At 45.9% G+C, this 24,124-nt stretch overlaps 1 protein-coding gene across 1 annotated transcript in view; it reads right to left on the minus strand.

The window, feature by feature from the left end:
- Nucleotides 1–24,124, minus strand: part of Masp1 (mannan binding lectin serine peptidase 1) — a 64,374-nt gene that overhangs the window by 19,908 nt on the left and 20,342 nt on the right. The window contains 9 exon segments of the mRNA XM_036203507.1: nt 394–468; nt 1,832–1,969; nt 8,761–8,839; nt 9,777–9,895; nt 10,968–11,115; nt 16,261–16,434; nt 16,436–16,458; nt 18,900–19,031; nt 20,468–20,645. Of these exon segments, the coding sequence (XP_036059400.1) occupies nt 394–468; nt 1,832–1,969; nt 8,761–8,839; nt 9,777–9,895; nt 10,968–11,115; nt 16,261–16,434; nt 16,436–16,458; nt 18,900–19,031; nt 20,468–20,645 (1,066 nt within the window).

Here is a 24,124-nt window from a genome sequence, read left to right on the forward strand (position 1 = left end):
ATGAGACATAGAGGCGGCAGAATCAGATCTACTCGTGCACATAACTCTTTTTGGGCTCAATAGCACATTATAGTTATCTTCTTTAGGAGCTGGTATGTGCTTAAGGACAGGGTGTCCATGTTCTTGATTTCCCCGGCACACCACAAGGTGCACACACAAATTGCTTTAGCTGAAAACTCTGTGGGAAAGGACTGGAGTTAAACAGGAAAGAGATAGGAGGGCCTCTGGGATCTTGAAGTAGGCTGAGTATGGACTGGATAGTTTGAGCAGAGGTAGGGCTAGACTTTTCTGACCTTTAACCTTCTGATGACGTCACAGCATTTTTTCCTCAACTTCACATTAACCGACCTCGCATGGGGAACTGTGAGACAGAAGCCTTGGTGAGTGAGGTACCTGGAAGGCAGGTGGGCAGGCTTCTCTTGAGCACTTCATTCGTCCAGGCCCCGTGCGCAGAACACGTATATACACCTTTGTGAGGGAAAAGAGTGGAGAAAGAAAATGATTACGTGGAACACCCAGGAAACAGGCCTGGGCTCTCAATCACTCTTACATGGATCACAGCAGCTTCTCAGGGGCTCTCTGAGCTGTGGTCTCTGTGACCTGAAGAAGCTTTCTCTTCAGCTCTGAATCACTGTCCTCAGAAGCAAACACTGTACTCCTCAACATGGCTCCGGAAGCCCTGCCAATCCAACCCTGCCTGCCTGAGGGCCTCTGTGCTCTTCTCTCTACTCCCAGGTCACGGCAGGTGTCTCCTTCTCGCGGGTCATAGAACCTTTGTTCATCAAGCTCTGTCAGCACACATGCTCCTCTCTCCCTTCTTTGAGCTCTTTAATAAGCCACATCTGTGTCCACCACCCCACGTGGGCCTGACAATAGCCCTGTGAGCGATAGCACGCTCCTTTATTTAATGGTGAGCTTTGGAGATGTAGAGGAACTAAGGGATTGCCCTCAGTGCTCACACGCTGAGGGGAGGGAGGCTTTCTTGTCTCCATGAGGGCTGGTTGTTTTTCTGCTGGGGACCAGGAGTGCCTTTGAGGGTAATGATGGTTTGAGTCCACAAGGACTCATTCTCGGGAGAAGTGGGGCACGTTTCTCATTATTTCTTCTTCACTGTGGCCCACAGACTGGCTGGTGCTAGTCCTTCACCTACCTTGGCCTACATGCTGCCTGACCCCAGGCCGAGCCAAGAACCTTGGCCAGAAACTATGCCGAGGCCTGGACGGCAACAGCCGTGGCTGTGTTTTGGTCTTGGTCTGGGACGTGTTGGATTTTCCACTGAAATGTGTCAATTGCTTCTCCTTCTCTCAGCCCGTCTGACCTCTGTGTGAGACATGTCTCTGAAGGAAACCTTACAGGGGTGCTACAACTCTCCTGTGTGGCTTTGATCTGGTCAACCCGAAGAAGCGGCAGCCAACAGTGGGGTCAGCCACAGCGGCCATTTTCTAGAAATCCTAGCTCTACCTCAGACACATGAGGGAATTAATTTTGGAACAGTCCAGACTTCCTTGAGAGGCTCAATTAGTCTCTGACTTTTGTCATGTACACATTCTTCATGTTCCACCACAGGCTCTATATTTTACTAGAATCTTTTCAGATTTCCACAGTAAAAGGGGAGACACCTTGGCTTTGGTCTTGGGACTATTTAAGTGTATCTCAATGGGCCTATCACCCTGAGCACATGGGGAGCAAGGGTCAAATGATGTGCCTAATGGGGCGTGACACTTTGTTCACAAGGCTTTACACATGTCTGGGCAGCCCCTCCTCCTAGAGCTGCCTCAGCCCCCAGCCGAGGCCCCAGAAGTGTGAGGTACGGTAGACATGGAGGGCTTACCTGTGATGTTGTGAAGCATCTTGTAATAGGGCTGCTGGCAGGAGTATCTGATCTCGGATTTGTATGTCGTGAGGTTGTTTCTTGTGGAGAAGGTCACCCGTCCATGCTTCAACCCCGCTGGGACTCCGCAGTCTACAACTGAGAGAGAAGAAGTGAGACCCCCTTAGCTACCGTTTGTTCTTCCTCTCGGGGTCACCAGGCATTTGTCTTCCTTAGATGTGCAGGTTACACACTACACTCAACTCCAAGGAGAAACACTATATCCTCTCTGAATGGTACTCCTGCGCCTGTGCAGTATACCGTCCACACAGCTGCCATCTCCACTTTTGACATCTCTCCATTACAGTCCTACTCTATGGTCGACTTACCTGCCCTGGTGTCAATTTCAGGACAGGGCAGGCCTGCCGAGACTTATGGAGACCAAAGTTTCTCCCTACCAAAGCCTCTTTGACTCCCAATTTGTTTTGCAATCATCTCTGCTTCTGTGGCCCAGGCATGAAGCCCACAGCGCAATGAGAAAATTCTGGCTGACCTGAACCAAATCAGCTTCCTTTTTTTCCAGTCCCAACCACAGGCTTGGAACTTTGTATTAAAATAACAAAACCAACCAAACAACCAAACAAAAAAACCCCAGTTCCTATGTGAGTATACAGCCCCACCCTGCTAGTTTCCTGTAGGCAGCTCCTCTGTCACTGAATGCAGGGAGAGTCTCAATGGATGAACTCCTGGTTTCCACCTGTTCATTTTCTCCTCTGATAGTGCTGGATACTGGGTCTGGCTATCATCTTAGTATAGGACATGACCAAAGATGCCGCCCCTTAGGATGGGCTTCAGAAAACTTGCTTGTCTAGCCACGTTTTAAGTTGCTAGCATGGATGGAGTCTAGTATGAATTAGCCTAGTCAAGGCATCTTTTCATGGTTGCATCAGAGGCTGAGGACCCAATCAATTGATTTTTTTTTAAGGTCCTCTTTTGGAGAATGATGCTTGCTTTTTTTTTTTTTTTCTCATTAAATAACCCTGAAAGTACAATGATGCTTGTTTTAAGGAAACTCTAATCCTTCATATAATATAGTTTATAACAGAATTAGAGAAACATGGAATTTCACAGATGGAAGAGAACTGAGGTAGACCACGTAGAAATTCTTCTTTATGTCAGAGATAAGCCTAGAGAGAGGAGCCTCGATCAGTCCAAAGTTACCTAGGGAATTATTACTAGAGTGAGAACTAGCCCTGACCGTGGTTGGATTCAGTGTTCTTCCAGTAAATGGTACTAGCTGTTCCTGAATATCTGCTTTCTAGTTAAATAGTAAACATTAGCTGGCTGATGTGGATGCTAGCTGTCAATATTTCCAGAGTTCTGGTAGAATTTCCAAAATCCCACCTCCCCCTCAATTTGGCTCACTGGAGAGGGGCAACTAACCTCTGAGCGTCAGTCAGACATTGTGGTTTTTAACCCTAGGGCTTTAAGCTCACCTTTAGATTGACTAGAGTTACCTAAGTTATAATTTGTCTGATTCCAGAACCTTCCAGATTTAAAAAAAAAAGAGGGGGATGAGGGAAGGAAGTACATGTGGGTACTTCTTACCCAAAGGGGCCCTGGCCTTCAAGACCCCTGAACAGATTACTTCCTTTGCATTGATAACCCAGAACACAGGCTCTCTAGAAGTTTGTGAGGTAAGCATTAAGGCTAGCACCAGGCTAACAAAAAATAGAGACTGATATTTAAAACCCTACATGGATTTAAATTGACGTTCCTAGTGAGACTTGAGGCTGCTGCTCTATCTTTAGAAAATTCCTTAGGCTGGTACCTGGATACTGGTACTACTGCTGGCTCTCTGAGCCTTCTGGAAGTTTCTTTAGCTTCAGCAATTCTCATGACTCAACTCTCCTGTCCCTGATGGAGGAATTGAGTGCTTGGCCCTGCGCTTGAGTGGCTGGTGTTAGAGATATTTTCTCAGTAGAGGGCATGCTTTCACATGGCCCCAGACATGTAACTCTGCCCACCGACTGCCAGATGCCAGAGAGAGGGGGTAACAAACAGAAAACAGAGGGCCATGTCAGCTCCATCACAGTCAGTGTGGAAGGAGCAACCTTCTTCCCAAGTGCAGAACGACAGGAAGGAAGTCCTGTGTCTTTGAGAGGAGACAACTTTCCCAAGAGCTCAAAGGCTTCTTGCCTAACACAATCAGTGTGTGTCAGAAACTGTGTCCCCAGCTATTAAAAAGGATTTCTCCTATTCTGTGTTTGCCTCTGTCCTCACTCTGCAGGCTTTCCAGAGGGACAAGCTCTGATTGGCTAGAATTTAGCTTTGGAGCCGTTGATCAAAGTGCTGAGGGTAGGGCATCAGGACTCCTAACTTCTGGAAGGGTCAGCGCAATGGTGTTGACGGCCATCTTGCAGTAGCTTGTTAGCTACACAAAACGAATTCACCCTCTGTCTTTGGCCACTTCATACCCTGGAGTCAGAATGTTCTTCTCTCCTCCTCTTCCTCAGCCTGCCCTGCTCACCACCCTGTGGTATGAGCGGTGCTATCCCACATCTTGTCTCTCTTCTCATTTCCTGCTGCCATTTATGTTTCTTCCAACACATCTTTCTTGGTCTAAGCTCTAAACATGCTTTCCTGTAGTTTAGGGGTTTCTTAGTGAGCCCTACATAAGAAGATCCTGATACTCAGGACCAAGGATTCAGCCCCATGACCTTCATTCTCCTTCCCTCAGTGCATCTATACTCTAATGTCATCAGACTCTCCAGCACGCCATGTCCTCCTCACAGGCATTGCCTGTACCACCCCTGATATCTGGGCACTTTGTTTCCACACCACCATGCTCCTTCCTAAAATGTCTGTAACTCTTCTAAATGAACAGGTCATACTCTTGTGTCCTTGAAATGCTCACTCACGTCTCTTAGGAGATATGCATCTTACGTTGTTTGTTATTACAATTGTTTGGACACATATCAAATCTTCCTCCTGAGTTGTGAGGCCCTCTCTCACCTCTGCATAATGATTGTGATCACTCTGTGGGCTAGCAAACCTTTGCCCAGATGACATTTGTCTTTAGTGTCCATCCCATCTCCTGCATCAAGGACATCTCGACCCTAAGACAGCACCTCAGTCTCCAACTCATCATCCACATTTGCAGGATTCTGCTCTCACTAAGTGGCCATCTAACCATTAGGTTGGGTAGTCATAGACTAAGAAGCAGGGCCTCTTGGGTATGTGTGCTCAGGCAGACATTGCCTTGTAGATTCCAGCATGCATGCTGATGTTCTTCAGCCTTTTCTTCACTGTTGTTTATGACCTAGTTAGAACCATCACCTCCAAGCTGAGGACCACTGCCTCCAGACGTGATTGATGCTCATTTCTTTAAGGTTTTTAATCAGTGAGTTTTAAGAAACACAAAACTTGTAAGCCCCAGTAGTAAGGAAACTTGGATATTAGAATTTCGGCCCAAACAGTGTGGATGGGAAATACACTTTCTGAATGAGAAAACATCCAGATTCTCAAAAATCCACACTTGGTGTTATTATTCATTTTATAAACTCATGGTTGTTAAGACAATAGCAGAAGCCAAAAATTTGAAAGTCATTAATTAAGTAGCTGGCATCCTGACCTGTTTAAATTTGTGGTATGGAGCTGATCAGTAGCTAGGGTCCATGTTGATCTAGGACACATGATTGTATAATAAATTTGTGTTTCTCGACCCAAGGACATAATTTCCTTTGAGACAAGTACAGTTTACTTAGAGATTTAAAAAAATCACCCATTGTCTTTTCATTGCTTTTTGGAGTTAGTTTGAATGGTGAGTAAATCGTCAAGAGAGAATTTGTTCTCAGGCAGGCAGCACGTCCCATGGCTGAGGCGCAGCCGGCTTGCTCCGCATCCGTTCTAATCCACACTGAAGTGGGCAAAGGAGTGTCGGTGGGTGGGGCGGGTGGGGGAGCTCTGGGACTGGGGGTCTTGGTAAGGAATCCATCCTCGGATGTCTGCACTGTGTGGGGCTCCCATCTTTGCCATTCACTCTGTCACTGGTTCTGACTCAAATTCCTTCTCCAAATCCATCTGGCTTTCTGTGACCACGGTGAAGTCATAGTAGGATCAGGAGACCAAAGGCAGAAGGGCAGAGAGAGGGAGAGGGAGCAAGAGAAAGAGAGAAAAGGAAGAGAGAGAAAAGTTAGCAAGTGAAGCGGACATAGTCCATGCAGGAAATACAGAAACCGTTCTACCAGAACGTTAAGAATGCAGTGTAGGCACAGGCAGTGTGAAGGACAGTTTGGGACTGCTGAATTTGTATCATTCTGAGAATTTGCATAATCTTACATCCTGGCTCCTGAGGAAGATAAAATTCTGCCCCTGGCTGGGAGCTTTGCATTCATCTGGCCAAAATGCTTATTTGACAGATGGCATTCAGAGTATAGCAGGACTTGTCACCACAAAGTGGAGGCAGGGCCAGGACCACAGCCCATAATGCCTACTTCCTGTTCTTCTGTACATTTTTAACATTTTTTCTTTTCTTCTTTCTTTTAGACAGAGTATCACATGGCCTAGGCTGGCCTCGAACTCACTATATGGCTGAAGACGACCTTATATTCCTAATCTTCCTGTCTCCACTCTTCATCTCTGGAGTGCTGGAGCTATGAGCAGGTGCTCCCATGCCTGGTATAGTAAATGCTGGGGATCCAGCGCCTTGTGATTCTAGGCGAGCATGTTACCCCCTGAGCCACATCCCCAGTCTCTCTGCTGCATATGACTTCGTCACACCTTGCAAACTTCTTGTCTGTCTCCAACCTCTCCCTGAACATTCCCAATGATTCAACTCATCTGTCTCTCTGTACGTCTTCCCTAGGACCTACCAGAGTACAAAGAACCCACAGATGCTCAAAGATGCTGGCTGTGTGTTAACAAGGGCTGTAACAGTCCTAATCTAGTTTAATGCAAATGAATTGGGTTAACTTTTAAGTATAAAATGAAAAAATGTCCTGTGGCTTTCTAGCATAGGCCACATAAAATAATATGATCTGATAAGGCCTTACTCTGTCAACAAGTCCATTATAATAACCCATGTGTTTCACTAGGGGAAAGGATTAATAGCACTTTCTGTTTTCCAGAAATATGAAACAGAGATTCCATGTATTTCTGGCTCTCTACAGGCATGGTGTGGGTAGGAACCCAGTTAGTTCTCACCACAGTCTTGACCATGGGGGATGAGGCCAAAAGAGTATGAGAAAATTACCTAGGCCCACCCAGCTGCTAGAATCTACATTTAAAGCCACAACTTCCTGAGTACAGTGTCTGGTTCAGTCTTGAGCACCACACACTTCCACTGATCTTCAGAATGACCCTTGCTTTGCCCTGCAGGGGACCTGACTCAGAACCCTGCACACTGGGCCACCTACGGAAGGAGCATCTGACCTTCAGGCTAGACCCTGTCCTTTCCATCTGAATTCCCTACAGAATTCAGCGTTGGCATCCAGTAAGTACTGATGTTAGGAAGTTATAAATGGCTGTCTTTTTCCTTTACAGTGTCCCTACCATAACAGCCCATCACCATATGAAAAAGAAAACAAACCCAGTCTGATTTCAGGGCTACCTGGGGTTTGCCTCAAGGGAGCCTTCCTGCCAGGATCTGTCTGAATGCTGGATGGAAACTATTTAGGAGAAAGGAAGTCATGAAATGGGCATCATGTGACTGACGATAATACCTGGACTTCTCATCTCTATTCTAAAGCAAGTCCCGGAGCCCCGTCCCCTCCCTGGCTGCCACTACACTGTTGCTGTACAGAGTTGCTAAAATCATGGTCCAAACTTTTACATTTGAAACCATATGGGTGCTGTGGATATCGCTCTGTATAAATAGAATGCTGTTTGGCCAGTGGCCAGGCAGGAAGTATAGGCGGGACAAGAGAGAGGAGAATTCTGGGAAGTGGAAGGCTGAAGAGAGACACTGCCAGCCGCTGCTATGAGAAGCAACATGTAAAGACACCGGTAAGCCACAAGCCATGTGGCAAAGTATAGACTAACAGAAATGGGTTAATTTAAGATAGAAGAAGTAGATAACAAGAAGCCTGCCACGGCCATACAGTTTGTAAGCAATATAAGTTTCTGTATGCTTACTTGGTTGGGTCTGAACGACTGTGGGACTGGCGGGTGAGAGAGATTTGTCCTGCCTGTGGGCCAGGCAGGAAAACTCTAACTACACATGGGTGTGGGAGTAATGGAGTAGTAACTGGAAATTGATATTCTTTTACAAAACTCAATAGACAAATTATGTGGGTTATTCCTCTCTAGAACCATGACTCACGTTCTAGAGTTAAAGCTAGTCTAAACTCTCTGTTTTGTAAGTCCAGCCAAAGATCTTGTCCATGGTCACATAATATGTTAGGGGGACACAAGGCAAGAACTCTGGGCCGCCAGAGCAAGTGTTCTCTGCTTCATAAATGTCATCTGTGCTGACCCCACAGTCCTCCCCAGGCAGCCCTAAGGCATCAGCTGATCTAGAAGACTTAGAAGGTGAGCAATTGGCTTTAGACATTCAACACCACTCGACTGACTCTGCACATTGGTGCCAAACTAGTTTCTCAAACTAGCAATTGCCAAGCTTGGGCTCATTTCAGACCTTGAGGTATATCCTACTCCTTTACTGAATTTAGCACCCTGTCTGCAGGTGAAGAGAACAAATTGTGTTTACAAAGTAAACCAGGCCATTCAAAAAGCGCGCGCGCGTGTGTGTGTGTGTGTGTGTGTGTGTGTGTGTGTGTGTGTGTGATTCTGAACTCTTATTTCTGAAATGGGCTCCCATATTCTTTCGTCCAGCTCTCATATGGTGTTTGACTTTTGACTCTGGCAAAACTTTCAACCCCGCATGGTCGTTCCTCTGACCCCACCACGAAGAAATGCATCATTGAAGCCAATCCATTTGGTTTCCTTACTTTTACAGGTGGGAATCTTGTTACTCCATGTGCCATCCTTCAGACATTCAATCTGGAACGTGTCCATCATCTCATTATCCTGAAAAGAAGCCCGGAAGGGAATGGGAAGAAGGAGGTCGTGGATTAGCACATATTGCCTAGCAAAGCTAACTCCAACTTTAAACCTGGCTATCTTCAACTAGAAATCCTCCTGCCCCATGCACTCCAAAGGCAAACTTGCCCATAACAAAGAGACAGGTGCTCACTTGTCTCCCCCATTTATACTCTGGACACAGCTAACTGTCTCTACAGGAAAAACTATAGTTTTCACTCTAGTTTTAGGTCAATGCTTCTCCAACTAGAACTAGCAGTCAGCATCACCTAGAGAGGGCTAGCGGAGACAGACTGCTGCTCCTTGGGACCAAAATTCCAGTTCAGTACGTCTGACCTACCCAAGGAGTCATAGTTCTAACAAGCTCCCAGGTACTGCTGCTGTTGCTGCTGCTCCGGCCCCTTCCTGAGGGCAATTCCTCCAGAGCAGTGGGCCTCTAGCTTGGCTGTACTTTAGTCTACCTGGGGTACATAAAGATACCAACCACTGGTTCCAGTCCCAAGCCTCCTCACATGGGGACTGTGCCTCCTTACTCTTGTTCTGAAAGGTGGGTAGGTGGACTGCCACTTTGGATGGTAGGAATTAGGGGAGTGCCCATCTGCCATCTGTAGAACCCTGCTTCTCTTTCTGTACCAACCCACTGCACCCCTGATGAGCTTTGTTAAGGTTGTTGTCCCTAATTATACAGCCATATGGTCCCATATTTAAAAATCCAGGACAACTCATGCCCCGAGAAACAACTTATGTGGCATGTCCCAAGGTGAGGGGTGGCTGGAATGCATCATTCTGAATTTCTGGAATCTTGGGGAAGCTTAACAGGATGCTAGGAAATGCTGAGCTGGCAGCGTGGCACCTCATACACCATGGGAAGCTCTGGAGGATTTCTCCAGCCTGCTCACTCCTGCTCCTAGGCAGGGTTCCGCACCTTCAGCACTTTGTAGCCAGTGTCGCAGCTGATGAGGACTTGGTCTTTGAAGGAATACACAGTTTGCAAGGGCTCGATTTTCCCAAACGTGGGAGGCTGGAGCTTTGGGCACTCATTTCCTGGCAGGAAGCAGATGAAAAGGCATCGGGTGAGAAGCAAGGGGAAATGAGGGGGAAGGGGCAGCACCTGGCAAGCAAGGCCTGAAGCAGGTGGGAACAGCGGGACTGGGCACCTAGACTCAAGATGTTTGAAACCAGGAGTGAGTCATTTTCTAACGTGGCCTTCCATTTCTTCATTGGTAAAGCGAAGGCACCAGCCAAATAATTTCATTTACACTCAGAGTTTAGAGGGCCATTAAAGGCCACTGTCCCACAGCCCCAGTTCAGCCTCTGAGGCCTGAGCTCCATGGATACCTCGGGTTAAATGAACAAGGTCTTCCTATTCATTTGAAATTTGTGCCCTGGCATTTTTCACTCACTGGCTACTCAGGATGACCACAGTCACCCTTTCTTGCTAGGACACTATGGGACTATGGTCAGATGCCTCTGCTTCTTGTCAAGGGACTGATCCCGACAAGAACCTCAGTGGGTCTAGCCCTGACACCTTCACAGAGACAAACCCTCTTTTGTTAAATTTCTGTTGCTCCTCTCTCTGTGTGGCCATGCAGGCTGAGCCAGGCCTCCTGGTTCTATGAAGATGACTCCTCATTGGGGTCTACCCTCTTTTCCCTTGAGTTACTACAGACTTATTGAGTCATATAACTCCCTCTGGGGCACTAGTGTTGCAGTCCGTGCCAGGCCAGGGACCTGCACAGAGACCCATCTCCACAGAGCTCTGGGTCCACACGCTCCAGTGCTACACTTGGAGGCGGCCCTGGTTGGGAGGTCTTCTCAGCTTAATGAATCTCCACGTGAGGAGAAAAGAGAAACAATATGTTTTCAGTCTTTCTAGTGTTGCTGAAGTGTAGACAGTCTTGAGTCTAAGCCCATTCTCCCTGGAACCCATCCCCCATTTGTAGGTGGGAAATCAGCCAGGAGGTAGCATGTCCCTTGTTCCCAGTTTCTCAGAGTCCCACTAGGTCCTCGGAGGAGTGGGCTTCTAGCTTGGACTACATTCCTCCTCCCTTAACAACGCACTGGGTGAGCAGAGAGCACAGTGGCTGAAGGTGACCTGGGAAGGGGAAAATGTTACCTGCTGCCCTGTAGGAGAGTCTCCAGCCTCTGTTCTCTCCAGAGTTGTCACTGCGGAAGAGGATCTGGACAATGTGACTCTCGGTACTGATTGGCTCTGGGGATGTCTCTCCACAGAAGGGCCCCCAGACTCGTGAACCAGCTTTAATCTAAGAGAGACAATTTATGTCAGATCTGAGTGCTGCAGGGCCCTGCTTCAGGCAAACGTGTCCTGGAATTTCCTGGAAGTCCTAATGCAAAGCCATAGCATACACTCTGGTGTTTTGTAGACTGACCAGTCACCACATGACTTTATGCCCATTTTTGTTATAATTTCAGTGGCCTGCAGAGTTAACCAAAGCAAGTTAATAGTGCTGTAATTAATGATGAACATTTTGTGGGCAGTCTTGTACAGTACACAAAATAGTTAAGGGTCCCACTCTCAAAGACTCTGTCATTTACTGCAGTGACTAACAATAAGTAAGCAAGATAATTATAAGCATATAAATATATATGCTCATATGTGTAAAAGGAACATATGTAATATTTTATAATTCTAGTATTAAAGCGTATATAATCCATAGAAGTCACCATTTGTGTAATAGAAACATAATAACTAACAATTTTGAGTGCTAAGGAAAGCCCTATGATGAGATGACATTAGATCTAACATTTAGGACAAGTGGAAGAAAACGGAAGAACAGCTTATTTTTCTGGCAGCTTTCCAGGCAGAACAAAAAGATAGCATATGTAAAAAAGCAAGGCCAAAGGTGGGAACGATCTTGGCAGGTGTGAAGAGCAGGAGAAGCCACTGTGGCTGGACCAGGGGGAGAGGTATGAGACAAGGTTGGGCAGACTGGTGAGGGTCTTATTTTATTGAGGAGCTTAGCTGAATTCCATGGACAGTGTGGGCCTGATCTTGATGTGACCCTCTATGCTGTGGGACAAGAGGTAATGCAGGAACAAGAATGCAGTGAGGGTACCAGTTGGGGAAGTCGAAGATGAGCAGGGCAGAGGTGATGGAGTTTGGACTGCAAAAGAGCAGAGCCAGAGAGATGGATTTAAACACCAATGGCTGATTCAGATCAACCCAACTCCCAGTCCAGTGCACTTGACCCCTTTCCTTCTGTTGCTGAGAACCACGACTCCATTTTTAGCTTTTGGCAATGTCTATAATACTGGGTGACATCATCGTTTTGTGGAGGACAGAGGAAGTGATACTTCAAGACATTCAGTATCTGGATATAGTTATCATGCTGAGCTCCTGGAACACAATGGTTAGTCATCCAAGACAGTCTGCATGTTCCTCTCCCTCTGTTTTACTTTGTGGCTAGAAGGACTTCAAAAAATGTCGGTTTTTTTCACTCTTTGAGACATATATATATATATATATATATATATTTGCCCCTCACCTGTCCACCAACTCTACCCAGGCCCCATCACCACATCTCCCCTCCAACATGACAAATGTCCTCTTCCCATAATCACTGAATCTAATCAGTGTTGGTCATATATGCACATGGGCGTGGGACCGACCACTGGAACATAGACAACCTACCAGGAGCTACTTTCCTAAAGAAAATGCATTTTATCTTAGTAGCCTTCAATGGCCAAAGCTCTTCAGCTAGATGCAGGGCTTTGTAAGCCCCTCTCCCACCTGTGCCGAGCTTTTGACTGGCTTGATCTTGTATGGGTCTCATGGAGCAACAACAGCTGCTGTGAGTTCATGGGTGAAACAGTCCTGTCATGAGCAGAAGACACTGTATTGCAGCAGACCTCAATGATGACCCGGGTTCTCACAATCCTTCCACCTCCTTTTCTACAGTGTTCCTTGAACTATATGAGGGAGTGGTGTGATATAGGTGACTCTTTAGGGCTGAGTCTTTATGCATTTTCTGCACTCTGACCCGTGTTTCTGTATTTAATCACAGCTCATTGTAAAAAGAAGCTTCTCGGATACAGATTGAGAGTTTCACTAATCTATGGGCTTAGAGAGGAGTATTTAGAAGGCAGTTTGACAGTATACCTGTTTAACAAAATGATAGTAGTGGGCTCTTTCTTGAGGTCTATGACTTTCCCAGGCATAGGTTCTTTGCCAAGTTTACAGGGCAAGGCATGGATATTGTTTTGTGGTGTGGACTTTAAATTCAACCATAAAGCAGTTGGTCACCCCATTAACATTTATGCTACTATTGCACTCTTGCCAGGCTACTATTGTAGCCACAAGGCTCATACCTGGTATGGCTGTTGGTAACTGGTTTCCCTCAGCTGCCTCTATGGCACCACAGGCACCATGAAAGCTAGCTAGTAAGGAAGAAACATCTAGGTCAGGACCAGCTTGACTTTTCTATGCCTTGTGACTCAAGTGAATGGTGTCTTTAGCAATAGGGTCTTACCATTAACTGCTGATGGGTAGCAAAGAGCAAATGAAAAGAGCCTGTTTTGTTTATTAGGGTTCTATGGGATCTCTCTGACCAACAACTTGAAGGGTGGTACTCTACACCTGTCACTGGGCTTTTTGTTTGATATCTATGGCTTCTGAGAGGAGCATTTTTCTCCTATATTAGGTAATTCCATTTGAACCCTTGTGTATATAACAAATAGATAGATAGATAGATAGATAGATAGATAGATAGATAGATAGATAGATAGAATGAAGCTTCTAAATTAGTATATTTCCATATGGCTCTTTCAAATATCTTTAGTATTAGTTTTCCCTCCTGTCCTAGTTAGGGTTATTATTGCTGTGATGAAACACCACGACCAAAAGCAAACTATGGAGGAAAAGATTTCTTTGGCTCCCACATCCACATCACTGTTCATCTTTAGAGGAAGTTAGGACAGGAACCTGAGGCAGGAGCTGATGCAGAGGCCATGGAAGGGTGCTGCTTACTGGCTTGCTCCCAGGGCTTGCTCAGCCTGCTTTCTTATAGACCCCAGGACCACCAGCCCTGGAATGGCACCACAAACCATGATCTGGGCCCTCCCCCATCAATCACTAATTGAGAAAATCCCCTACAGGCTTGCCTACAGCCGGTCTTATTGGAGGCAACCCTCCTCTGCCTTAGCCTACTAAACCACTTAAACCTTTCTTTCTCTCCAGTATCTCCTTGCATCCTTGTACTACCTATCCTCTGCTGTCTCCCTCCCTTAAAATCTTATTTCTCACCCTGGCATAGCCTCTTTCTAGTTTCCTGGAGTAATAGTTACTCCAAATTAATCATACGTATCCAAAGATTCTACACTAGCATCCACATAGGAGAGAGGCCAGGCAATGCTTGTCTTTCTAGGGCTGGGTTAACTTCACTCAATGATTTTTTCCCCAGTTCCATCCATTACCATTTAATAATTTCATCTTTCTTTATAGCTGAATAGAATTCTACTGTACACATGTACCACATTTTCATTATCCATTCATCAGATGATGGCCATCTAGGCTTTTTCCATGTCCCAGCTATTGTGAAGAGAGCAGCAATGTAGATGGATGATCCATGACCTCTATGGTAGGATCTCTACTACTGTCCTTTGAATAGACACCAATGAGTGATATAACTGGGTCATGCAGTAATTGGGTTTCTAGCTTTTGAGGAGCCTCTACACTGATTTCCATGGTGACTGCATCTGTTTACCTTCCCACCCACAGTGAACAAGGGCTCCTCTTTCATCACAGCCTCACAGCATTTGCTGTCATTTGGTTTCTGGATCTTCACCGTTCTGACTGCAGTAAGATAAAACCTCAAAGTAATTTTAATTTGCATTTCTCCAATGGCTAAGGATGTTGAAGACTTAAAATTTTTCTTTTAGTTGTTTGTATTTCTTCCTTCGGAGCTCTCTACATAGGTCCATTTTTTAAAAGTTGGGTTGTTGCTTTTTCTTGGTATTTAGTTTTCTTAGTTCTTTGTATATTCCAGATATTAATCCTTTGTCAGACATACAGCGAGCATTTGTTCACATGCTGTTGCTGCCTCTTGGCTAGGTCTGTGGTTTCCCTTACTGTCCAGGAGCCTTTGGGTTTCATGAGGCTGACAGGAAGGGGCTCCTCAGGGACCAGGACAGAGGGAAGTAAGAACAACTCTTTCACCGGTATGGAACTTGAGTCCTGCAAAGTTAGGAACACAATTCTGCCACAGCTTGTATGACCTTGGAAGTGGTTTCTTCCCCAGAGCCTAAAGGTTAGAGTCTCATCAAATTGACACCTTGGTTTCAATCCCTAGAGACTTCGAAGGGAAAGCCCATAGAGCCCATTGGGACTTCTGGTCTACCCAAGCTTGTGGTAAGAGTTGTTGCAAGCTGTTGTGTTGGGAGCAACTTACTCCACAGCAACACAAACATGCCCTGTGCCTCCCACACCCAAGCTCCCTCAGCTTCCAACTCACTAGAGGCAAGTCACTCTTCATGTTCTTGAGCTTTCTCACAGGGGTTCCTGGGCTTCTGTGCTTCTGCCACTGCTGACAGCTCCCTTTCAGACTTCTCTTACTAGCCTCACCAATAGCCCTGCTCCCTCTGCATAGCTCTCAGAACTTGTGGGCTCCAGTTCCCATCGATTTTGTTTTCTTGAATTGCTCACTATCCTCATGGCTTAGATTGGCATCTGTTTATATACTTGGTGGAACCTTTATTTGGCAGGCTCAGCATCTTCCCTGAAATCAGAGCCCAATATTTGGCTTCACTCAGATGCTTGACCTGGCACTGTAGGAACTTCTTATTTTACCCACTACACATTTGAGAACTGTTTCTCCCACTATGCCAGCCAAAGCTCAAAATTAGGTTACCTTGCATTTGACCTACAGCATTAGAATAACCTCGAACTGACCTTAGACCTTTTCTTCCCTCATTCTTGCCTTTATAATGGTCTCTTCCCTCCAACAGAAGCACCTGCATAATGGGTGGGATCTAGTACAAACAAAAACTGTGAGCGTCTTGTTCAGAATGCATTAAAAAGACTACAGTAGCACTCAACCAAGCATGAGTCCTTTCTGAGTGCAAAGTCCCCACACAACTGTACTGCGGACACTCCATACGGTTGAATCCAGCTCAGGGGACCTTCCTAAAATATAGGTTTGACCTTGTAGTTCTCTACCTCATATCACCCTAGTGACCAGGGTGCTGGTTTGGAATCAGAGGAGACCCCAAACTGCAGCAGATAAAGCCAAAATAGCATTTTAAACAATGGCATTCTGGGAGGCCGGTGGCTTAGCTCTCTATCTATCCTAAGAGAAGAAGAAAAGCCAAAAGCCCAGAACATTGATTTTTTTTCCCCCAATTGAGCCAAGACGCTTCAGCATCCTTGGGACAAGCAGTCATTGCAGGCTTACCTTAATGTAGTCATATGGACAGGGCACCTCAGGATGGTCCTCAATGTCAAAAATGTCCTCAAACTGCAGGCTGACCATGAAGCCATCCTCCAAGTCGATGGTATAGGAACATTCGGAGCTCTTGGGGTAAGGGTTGGGGTAGTCAGGGCTCGTGATGGTGCCTGTCCTCTGGGTTAAAGAGATTGCCACTGCATTCCACTGTGGAAAACATAACAGAGAAAATGGTACTCCATTGACACAGACATGGCCAACCCTTGACCGTCTGCCCACTGTGTAATTTTTACAGGGTTCCCAGGAGGTAGGCAGAGAAGGAGTCTCCATTTTACTGAGAAACTGAAACTCTGTGGAGGGTAATGCCACATTCACCATCACCTGTGGGGAAAAAAATCTATGTTCAGGACTCAGCTGTAGACTTTCTAAGGCTCTGTCTAGATGGGGTTTGCGTGGATGATGACCCTTTCCATGGGATCCCTGGCAGGCGCAGGCAGCCACTCTGAGAAAGGAAGGTTTTGAGATGAGGGGGTGGCTGCTGTGTCTGGACCTCTTTGGGTCTTGCTTCCTCCTTTGCCTGGACGTTTTTTCAGATCTCTGCTCAGTCGTTCTTGGTCCTCATCTAAGAAAAGCCCCCACCACCACTGCCCAGCCCATCCTCACTGCCTAGCCTCTGCCTTTCTCTTGTTGGCTGCACAGGTACGCCCTCTCTGACATGTCATATGTTCCTTTGCTGACTCCTTGCCTCATCTCTCCCCCCAAAACACACACACACAGACACACACACACACACACACACACACACACACACACACACACACACACACTAAACTGAGTTCAGCGAACTGCAGATTTCTATGTTTTTTTCTGCTATCCAACATCCAGCTCTCTGGGGAGCCTCACCCCTTGACTTAGCTAGCTGATGATAGGCTGCTGAACCTTGGTCTCTTGGGCTGGCCCCTCCCAGGCCTGACATGCCTGTGCTTTGTAAGCCTTTGTTCCTTCTGCTCACTTTGCAAATGAGAAAACAGTAGCCCAGAATGGGTGAGCATGACTAATGTAAAGTTCCAACAAGAACTGCAGAAGGAGGCCTCTTGAATCCCCATCTGTTTTCACTTTCTACCTCCAGCATTCTCTCAAGGGGAAGTCTCACCCCTAAGAGGACTAGCAATGGTCTGGGGGAAGGGAAATCTCGCTCTTCTTTTTCACAGTGCACAGGCAGATATGTGGTTCATGAACAGATGTACAGCCCATCTATAATATTTTTTTAAAGGTTCCTGGGGTCAGGGTGAAAAAAAGTGAGGAATCTTGACCCTGAGCTTTCATAATCCTTTTTGAGAAAGCTGCTTTTCAAAGGCGCTCCTTTTTGTTGATGGGTTTATACAGGAGGCACACGGCTTTATTCAGGAAGTTTGGAAGGAAGGAGAAAAGACTCTTGTCTCCAGTCTTGGCTCCCTTCCCTGAGCTCTCTCCAAGCGGGCTCACAAGTGCAGACCCTACCCTGGGCCCTACTAACCGGGCAGTTCCCGGAATGTCCTAAGTTCTACCGCACTTCCGAATCATTTTAGGATTTTGTCCTCCCCGAGTGGAATGAGCGTCTCCATGTCCTTTCACTCTGTCAAGAGACACATTTGTCACTTTTCCGGGACAGCTTGGGTCTGATTAGGCTGTGACCAGGCTTCCTTTATGCAAGCACAGCGAGGGCAGCATTTACTTTATCTGAACACGTGTGTGGGCCCGGCTCTTGCCCAGCTAGCCTGGGGAATACTCCCAGATCGCCATCTCTGACCCAACCAGAAACGGCAAAGCAGGAGCCATGATGGCAGAAGATGATACAGCAGTGAAGGAAGGAGCCACTTTCTTGCTATCTTTATCTGTGTTCCTCCTCTGTCCTTTGGTCTGAGGGAAGCTCTGTTAGAGAGGAACAGAGAGGCTACTGAAACAGAGAGCAAAAGGAAACTTTGGTTGAACACATGGCTCATAGACAAAGGACGGGAGAAGCCAGGTTTCTCATAAGTCAGCCAGGTTGGTTACTTGCAATAGGAGAGGAGACAAAACTTGTGGCACAGACTTTTGCCCAGGAAGGGCAGCCTGACTTCAGAGCTTTTTGTATGCTCCTCTAACAATGGGCCTGGGACTCTTAGTGGTATGAGCACATGGCATGTGTCCATGGGCTGTGTGTGTATATCTCTGACTTCATTTTTTTTAGTGCTGTCTGTCTGCCTGTCTTTCTGTCTGTCTGTCTCTGTATATGTAAATGCAGGTGTGCACACCTGTGCAGATGACACAGAGACCAGAATTCAATGTCAGCGACCTTCCTGGTGCTCTCCATCTAAGTTCGAGAGCGAGTCTCTCACTGAACCTGGAGCTCAGCGTTTCATTTCCGTTAGATTGGCCGGAAAGCTCTTTGGATCTACTTGTCAGCACTGGAATTTACAAGCAGGCATCACCAAGGCCAGCTTCTACAGGAGTGCTGGGGTTCTGAACGTAAGCTTTCATGCATGTGCCCCAAGTTCTTTACCCACTGAACTGTCTCCCTGGCCCTGACTTAGTTTTTAGTTGTAGGTACTATGTATCTGTGTCTCACCTGATCATATTGGAACATGTGGCATAGCATGACAAAGCACAGCATCATCCTTAGACCCTACCTCGGCAGGTCCTGTTGTCTGTGTGGAGGATGTAGCCGAAGCGGCAGGAGCAGTAGAAGCCGCCGATATAGTTGTGGCAGTAGTGGTCACAGGAAAGCTCTTCATCTTCTCTCTCCTTGCATTCATCCACATCTGTGGGGCAGGCCGAGCCTCTCATCAGTCACCGTACATGTGATGATTAGGCCACATTTACAAAACACTTACAGTCATCCATTGTTTGGGGAGAGTCATGCTTTTCTTTCATTTAATCCTGTGTAACACCCAGAGGTGGTCATATCTCCATTTGTCAAATGAGATAAGCAGAATCCAGAGAAGTGAGGCTACTTGCCCAAGATGGCAGAGAGCTGGGTCTGAACCTAGGCAGTCTGCCCCACAGTAGAGGCGATCACCACATCTTGGTTACAATAATCACCACACTGCATACCATAGTCCTACCACCCTCATCTTATGGATGATGAAGCAGACAGAAAACCCAGGCTTCTTCCAGAGTTTGGCTCACCACTGCATCCCCACCCCCTCTGCCCTGGATATAGGTCAAGTCCCGTCCTAGATATTTGAACATCCATTTCCCCTATAGAATATTATAAATGGCCAGTAAGTATACACAACAATGTCCACCATTATTAGCCATCAGGGGATACAGTGTAAGCCACACATATTCACCAGGGAAGATAAAAATGAGAGGGAGAAAAATTGACAGCATTTAATGTTGATGAGGACATGGAGCCATCAGAAATGTCATACACTGTTACACAAATTACTTAACTGTTTGGAGAAAATCTGGCAATTCCTTGTAAGAATAAACACAGCTGTCCTCAAACCAGTAAATTTGTGTCTAGATATTCACTAATAAATAGGAAAACATATGTTCATAAAAAGGTTGAAAGAACCTTTATTAAGGACTGTAAAAAAACAAAAAGGGGGAAGCCCACATATCTCTCAACAGGAAAAAGGACAAAATCACTATAGTGTATTCATGCAATGGAACATAGTTCTGCTGGGGAGCTAAAACATAATAAATGAGTCTTAGAAACATTATACCGAGCAAAAGGACAATCATGTCCCCACTATATTTTCTGTGTATTAATTTATGTGACATTTTAGAGGCCAAACTAATCTATGGAAGAAAGTCAGAACTGATGGGTTCTGTGAGGAAATTGGGAGCAAAGAATTTAATTGGACAAGAACATGAGGAACTTTCTGGCAGATAGTGAAGTTCAATGTATGTTGAGGGTTTTGGTAACACACAAATATAAGCTTTTTCAAAATAGAATAAATGAATGCTTAAGATTTGTCCATTTCATTATATGTATGTTCTACAGCCAGACAAAACATTGTTACCAGGCGTTGAACTAGGAAGCAGTGTAGTGATGCCCACTGGACCATCTCAAAAATGGTAAATTGTTGGATGAGTGGTGGCTCACTAGATGGATAAATCTGTAATCTATAGAACTAATGCAGCAAGAGCAGAATCCATGGGGTGGGTGCACAGGTGTCTGTCAAGGCGAGAGCATGGGACATTTTTCATTTCCAGAGACAAAAGGAGACCCGGTGATGAGGTGACTTACCTACAGCCATGTAGTGGGCATCAAAGCCCGTGAATCGTTCCTCATTGGAGAAATCTGACCGGAAAGTGACGGACATGAAGGAGCCAGGGGAAAGAACCACTTCCTGGCCTGGGGTCTGCTCTGTGTCAGTGGTCTCCCTGCCACAGAAGGTTGCCAGCACCTGATCTTCTGTTTCTACCTTTGGGGTCAGAATGAAAAGGAACAAGATGAATCCTTCCCATGTCAGCCTCTTTCTGGATCTCCAAGAAAACAGAGGGCAGGTCTACCCACAGCAGATGAGGCAACCTAGGAAACTCAAAGAGAGGGAACGAGGGACTCTTGGATGTGAGGAAGACATGGGGCTTGTGTAGGTGAATGTGGCCACCTGATCAGTTTTGTTTGCTCCATTCAGTTCCCTCAGCAGGTACTTGGCATCTGTCATTCTTATTGCCAGCCAGGTGAGTTGTTTGTTGGAAACAACTCAATGGAAAAGGTAAAAAAGAGCTCAGCTAGATAACCTCCCAGATGGGTTCTGTATGCAGCAGGCACTTACCCACTCTTCCAGGGAAAAGAAACCACTCACAATAAGTCATTCACAGAGCATCCAGGGTGTGCCTGCCACTGAACACACCATGAGATGGGGCGATGAAAGATGAGCAAGGCTCAGTGTTATTCATGGGATGGTGACACTCAGATGAACAAGCACAAGCGGAGCTGTGACAGTGGGACAGGAGAATTCACAGAAGCAGGCAGGGGGTGAAGGGTCCCCTGGGGAACGGGGAACGTTAAGCTACAGGAGATTAGGAATGTTTGGTTGCTAATAGCCACATCCCTGGTACATGGAATAGAACCTGGCACATAGTTATTTATTTAATAAATAACTTGCTAACAAGAGCTAAAACTTCCAGACACATTGTGAGGGCTACGAGGAGCCAGGGAGTCAGTGGAAACTGGAGGAGGAAGCTGTGCTTGAAAGGATATTGCAGCCCGTTGTGGTTGACCTTTGATGACGTCAATGCTGTGAGTGGAAGTCATTGAAAGTTTTTTTAACAAGAAGTCATGTACTCATAACTATATTTAATAGGTAGTCCTGAAAAATTTAGAAACCGTCTTTTGGAGACATCCAGAAATTGCACGCATGTACGTGTGTTGAGATCAGATGCAAAATTTCCCTGCCTTATAAAAGAATTCCTTACTTTGGAAGGTCCAGAGACCCTGGGCAAATTTGGAGACCAAAGCAGAGGTTATTGCTTAAAGCTGACTTTATGTGTCTTGTTTGGGAAACGGCTGGTTGGTGTAGTTATGGTAAAGTTTGAAGATGCACACACATTTAACCTACTTCCTTACTTCTGCTCTGTCTCCTTAAAGCTCACTTGATTCCTCTAGTGAGGAATAAAAGCTTGTGTTTCTTTTGTGACATCTGCATTGGTGTATACCAAGCTACAGGAGAAAATCCTATGGAGACCGGTTTCTGCCACCAAAGGGATGCTCTCAAAGGCTGTCTGTCTCGAGTGGCTTTTAATAAGGCCATTGTCTGTTCCTTCATGTAGTATGGCAGAATATCTTGACATTTGACACTTCTGTTTTGAGGCTAATGGTTTATTTATTTAAAATAAGAAGGAAAGCAATTCGCCCGGGCAACAAAACACAAGGACAATTAATCACTAACGTTGGAAACTGAAGTGTAAACAGGAGATGAGCTCATGGCTTTGCTATTTGTTCTTTCTGCAGATAGTAGCAGCCAGCATCTCCCACAGCCTCTGACTGCAGAATGTGCCTTTCTCCACACAACTGAAACTCCACTCCCCTGCCTCCCAGTGGCCCTGCTAACTGAAACTCTCCTAACCATAATCCTTAAAACCCCTTTCTACTGGGCAGAGTGCTTCCTTCAAAGGAGTGTTTTCTGTGAATCACTATTTTCTGAAGTAAAACACGCTAAGCTTTCCTTGGTGAGCTCAAACATCACAAATGTCAAATGCCATGATACTCCATCAAAGTGGGCCACTCAGGAATACTGAGCCAAGTACTGTTTGCCCTGCATGGAACACTGTTCAGCTGTATGCCTTTGCAGTTTTTATGCCTTCGTTAAGAAGTGTTCTGTTTTGTATCTTTCAATTAGTGTAGTGGCTGTATTTTTCTGTCTGCCTTTTTTAATGTGTTATAAATTATATTAGAACTCACTTACACTGCTCTTGTTGGAATTTAATAGAAAGGAGACTTAATGGATTTAGAAGAAGGACTAGGGAAGAGATTCTTTGACAGGTAAGTGCAAAACCCCAGTGCTCCAGCTTAGTGTCAGTGGTCTGGACTACTGGAAGATGTGTGGATCACCTGCATCACCCAGGCTTCCCATTCATGCTCCAGTTCCCCTCTCTCTGCCTCTCACTTCTTGGCCTGCAAAGCTGGAGTTTTTAACTTTCTGACCTGTATGAGGACTATTGTCTTAAAATGTTATCACTGCCATATACTAAAGAAATGCGCTGGAAAGTGGTGAGCAGACATCTAGACATACTGATCTAGGCTGCATGGTGAAGCTGAGCTTATTTACCAACCATATTGACACACTTGAAAATTGATTATACCTCTGAACAGTCAGGCCTTAAGCAATGAGATCTTGGGCACAGAAACCTTTCTGTAGCCTGGCAGCCCCAGCACCTCGTGGTTTCCACAATGCGGGAGCACAGGCTTGTTCACACAAAATCACCTATCAATCACTGGGAATAGAGATCTGCTGAGGGCTTCTAATGAGTTTCCTCAGTCTTGCAGCTTCCCGGATTGAGGATCTCTTCATGAGGATTAGACGGTCTTCATCTGGGATGCATGCTCTAGCTGAGGGCCAAGAAAACTGAGTCATACACTCTTTTAGAAGCAGACAAGAGGCAGTCCGAGGCCCTAAGAATTCAGCCTGTGGCCTGGAATAGAAGTTGAGCACATGGCTGCTGAGGGGGACTTGCAAGAGATTTAGTCTCCCTTCTTCCAGAGGAAGCTGAGGCCCAGAGGGGAAGTGACTTCCAGAAGAACAGAGAGATAACATGAGCACTTCTGATATCAGTTTTGCTTTTGAAACGGTTCTGTGACAAGCCAGTCAGTGAAACACAGAGTGTGACAAAGGACAGACACTTGGCCAAACAATTTTCCTGGCTCAAGAGCCTCTTGAAACCTTATCTAGGTTTTTCTCCCAGAGAGAATGTGGCTCTGTGACAGCTCCAGCCATAACCTAAATAGAAGGCTCAGTGACCCTGGTAAACATTTGTGTCCCACTGCTGGATTAAAAAGTACACCAAAGACCATTCTCCTCTGAGTATAGCAAGAAAGAGCCATGTCTTCTGTTTTGACTGTCTGTTTATCTGGAGTTATCATATCAATGTGGTCAACTGAAAACACGAAATTCATAGCTAGAGTCTCATGTGACTGGAGGCCACAGACTCCGCCTTTACCATTTCTTATGGTGGAAACCATAAGTTATTGTTATTTAGGGCACCAGCATGTGGTGACATGAAGTCAGTTTGGTTTCTTTTAACTCCACTGAGTAGTACGTTATGTACTGAGTTCAGTCTGGACTACAATATGAAGGATGCCCCAAATTACTTATTCGGGGAAATGAGCTAATAAGCAGGCTCCTGCCTCTGGGGGAGTGAAATAATATAATATTTAGGAGGGGAATAATCTAAATGCTCA

Source organism: Onychomys torridus, chromosome 12 (genome assembly GCF_903995425.1).
Source record: "Onychomys torridus chromosome 12, mOncTor1.1, whole genome shotgun sequence".
Taxonomy (NCBI): domain Eukaryota; kingdom Metazoa; phylum Chordata; class Mammalia; order Rodentia; family Cricetidae; genus Onychomys; species Onychomys torridus.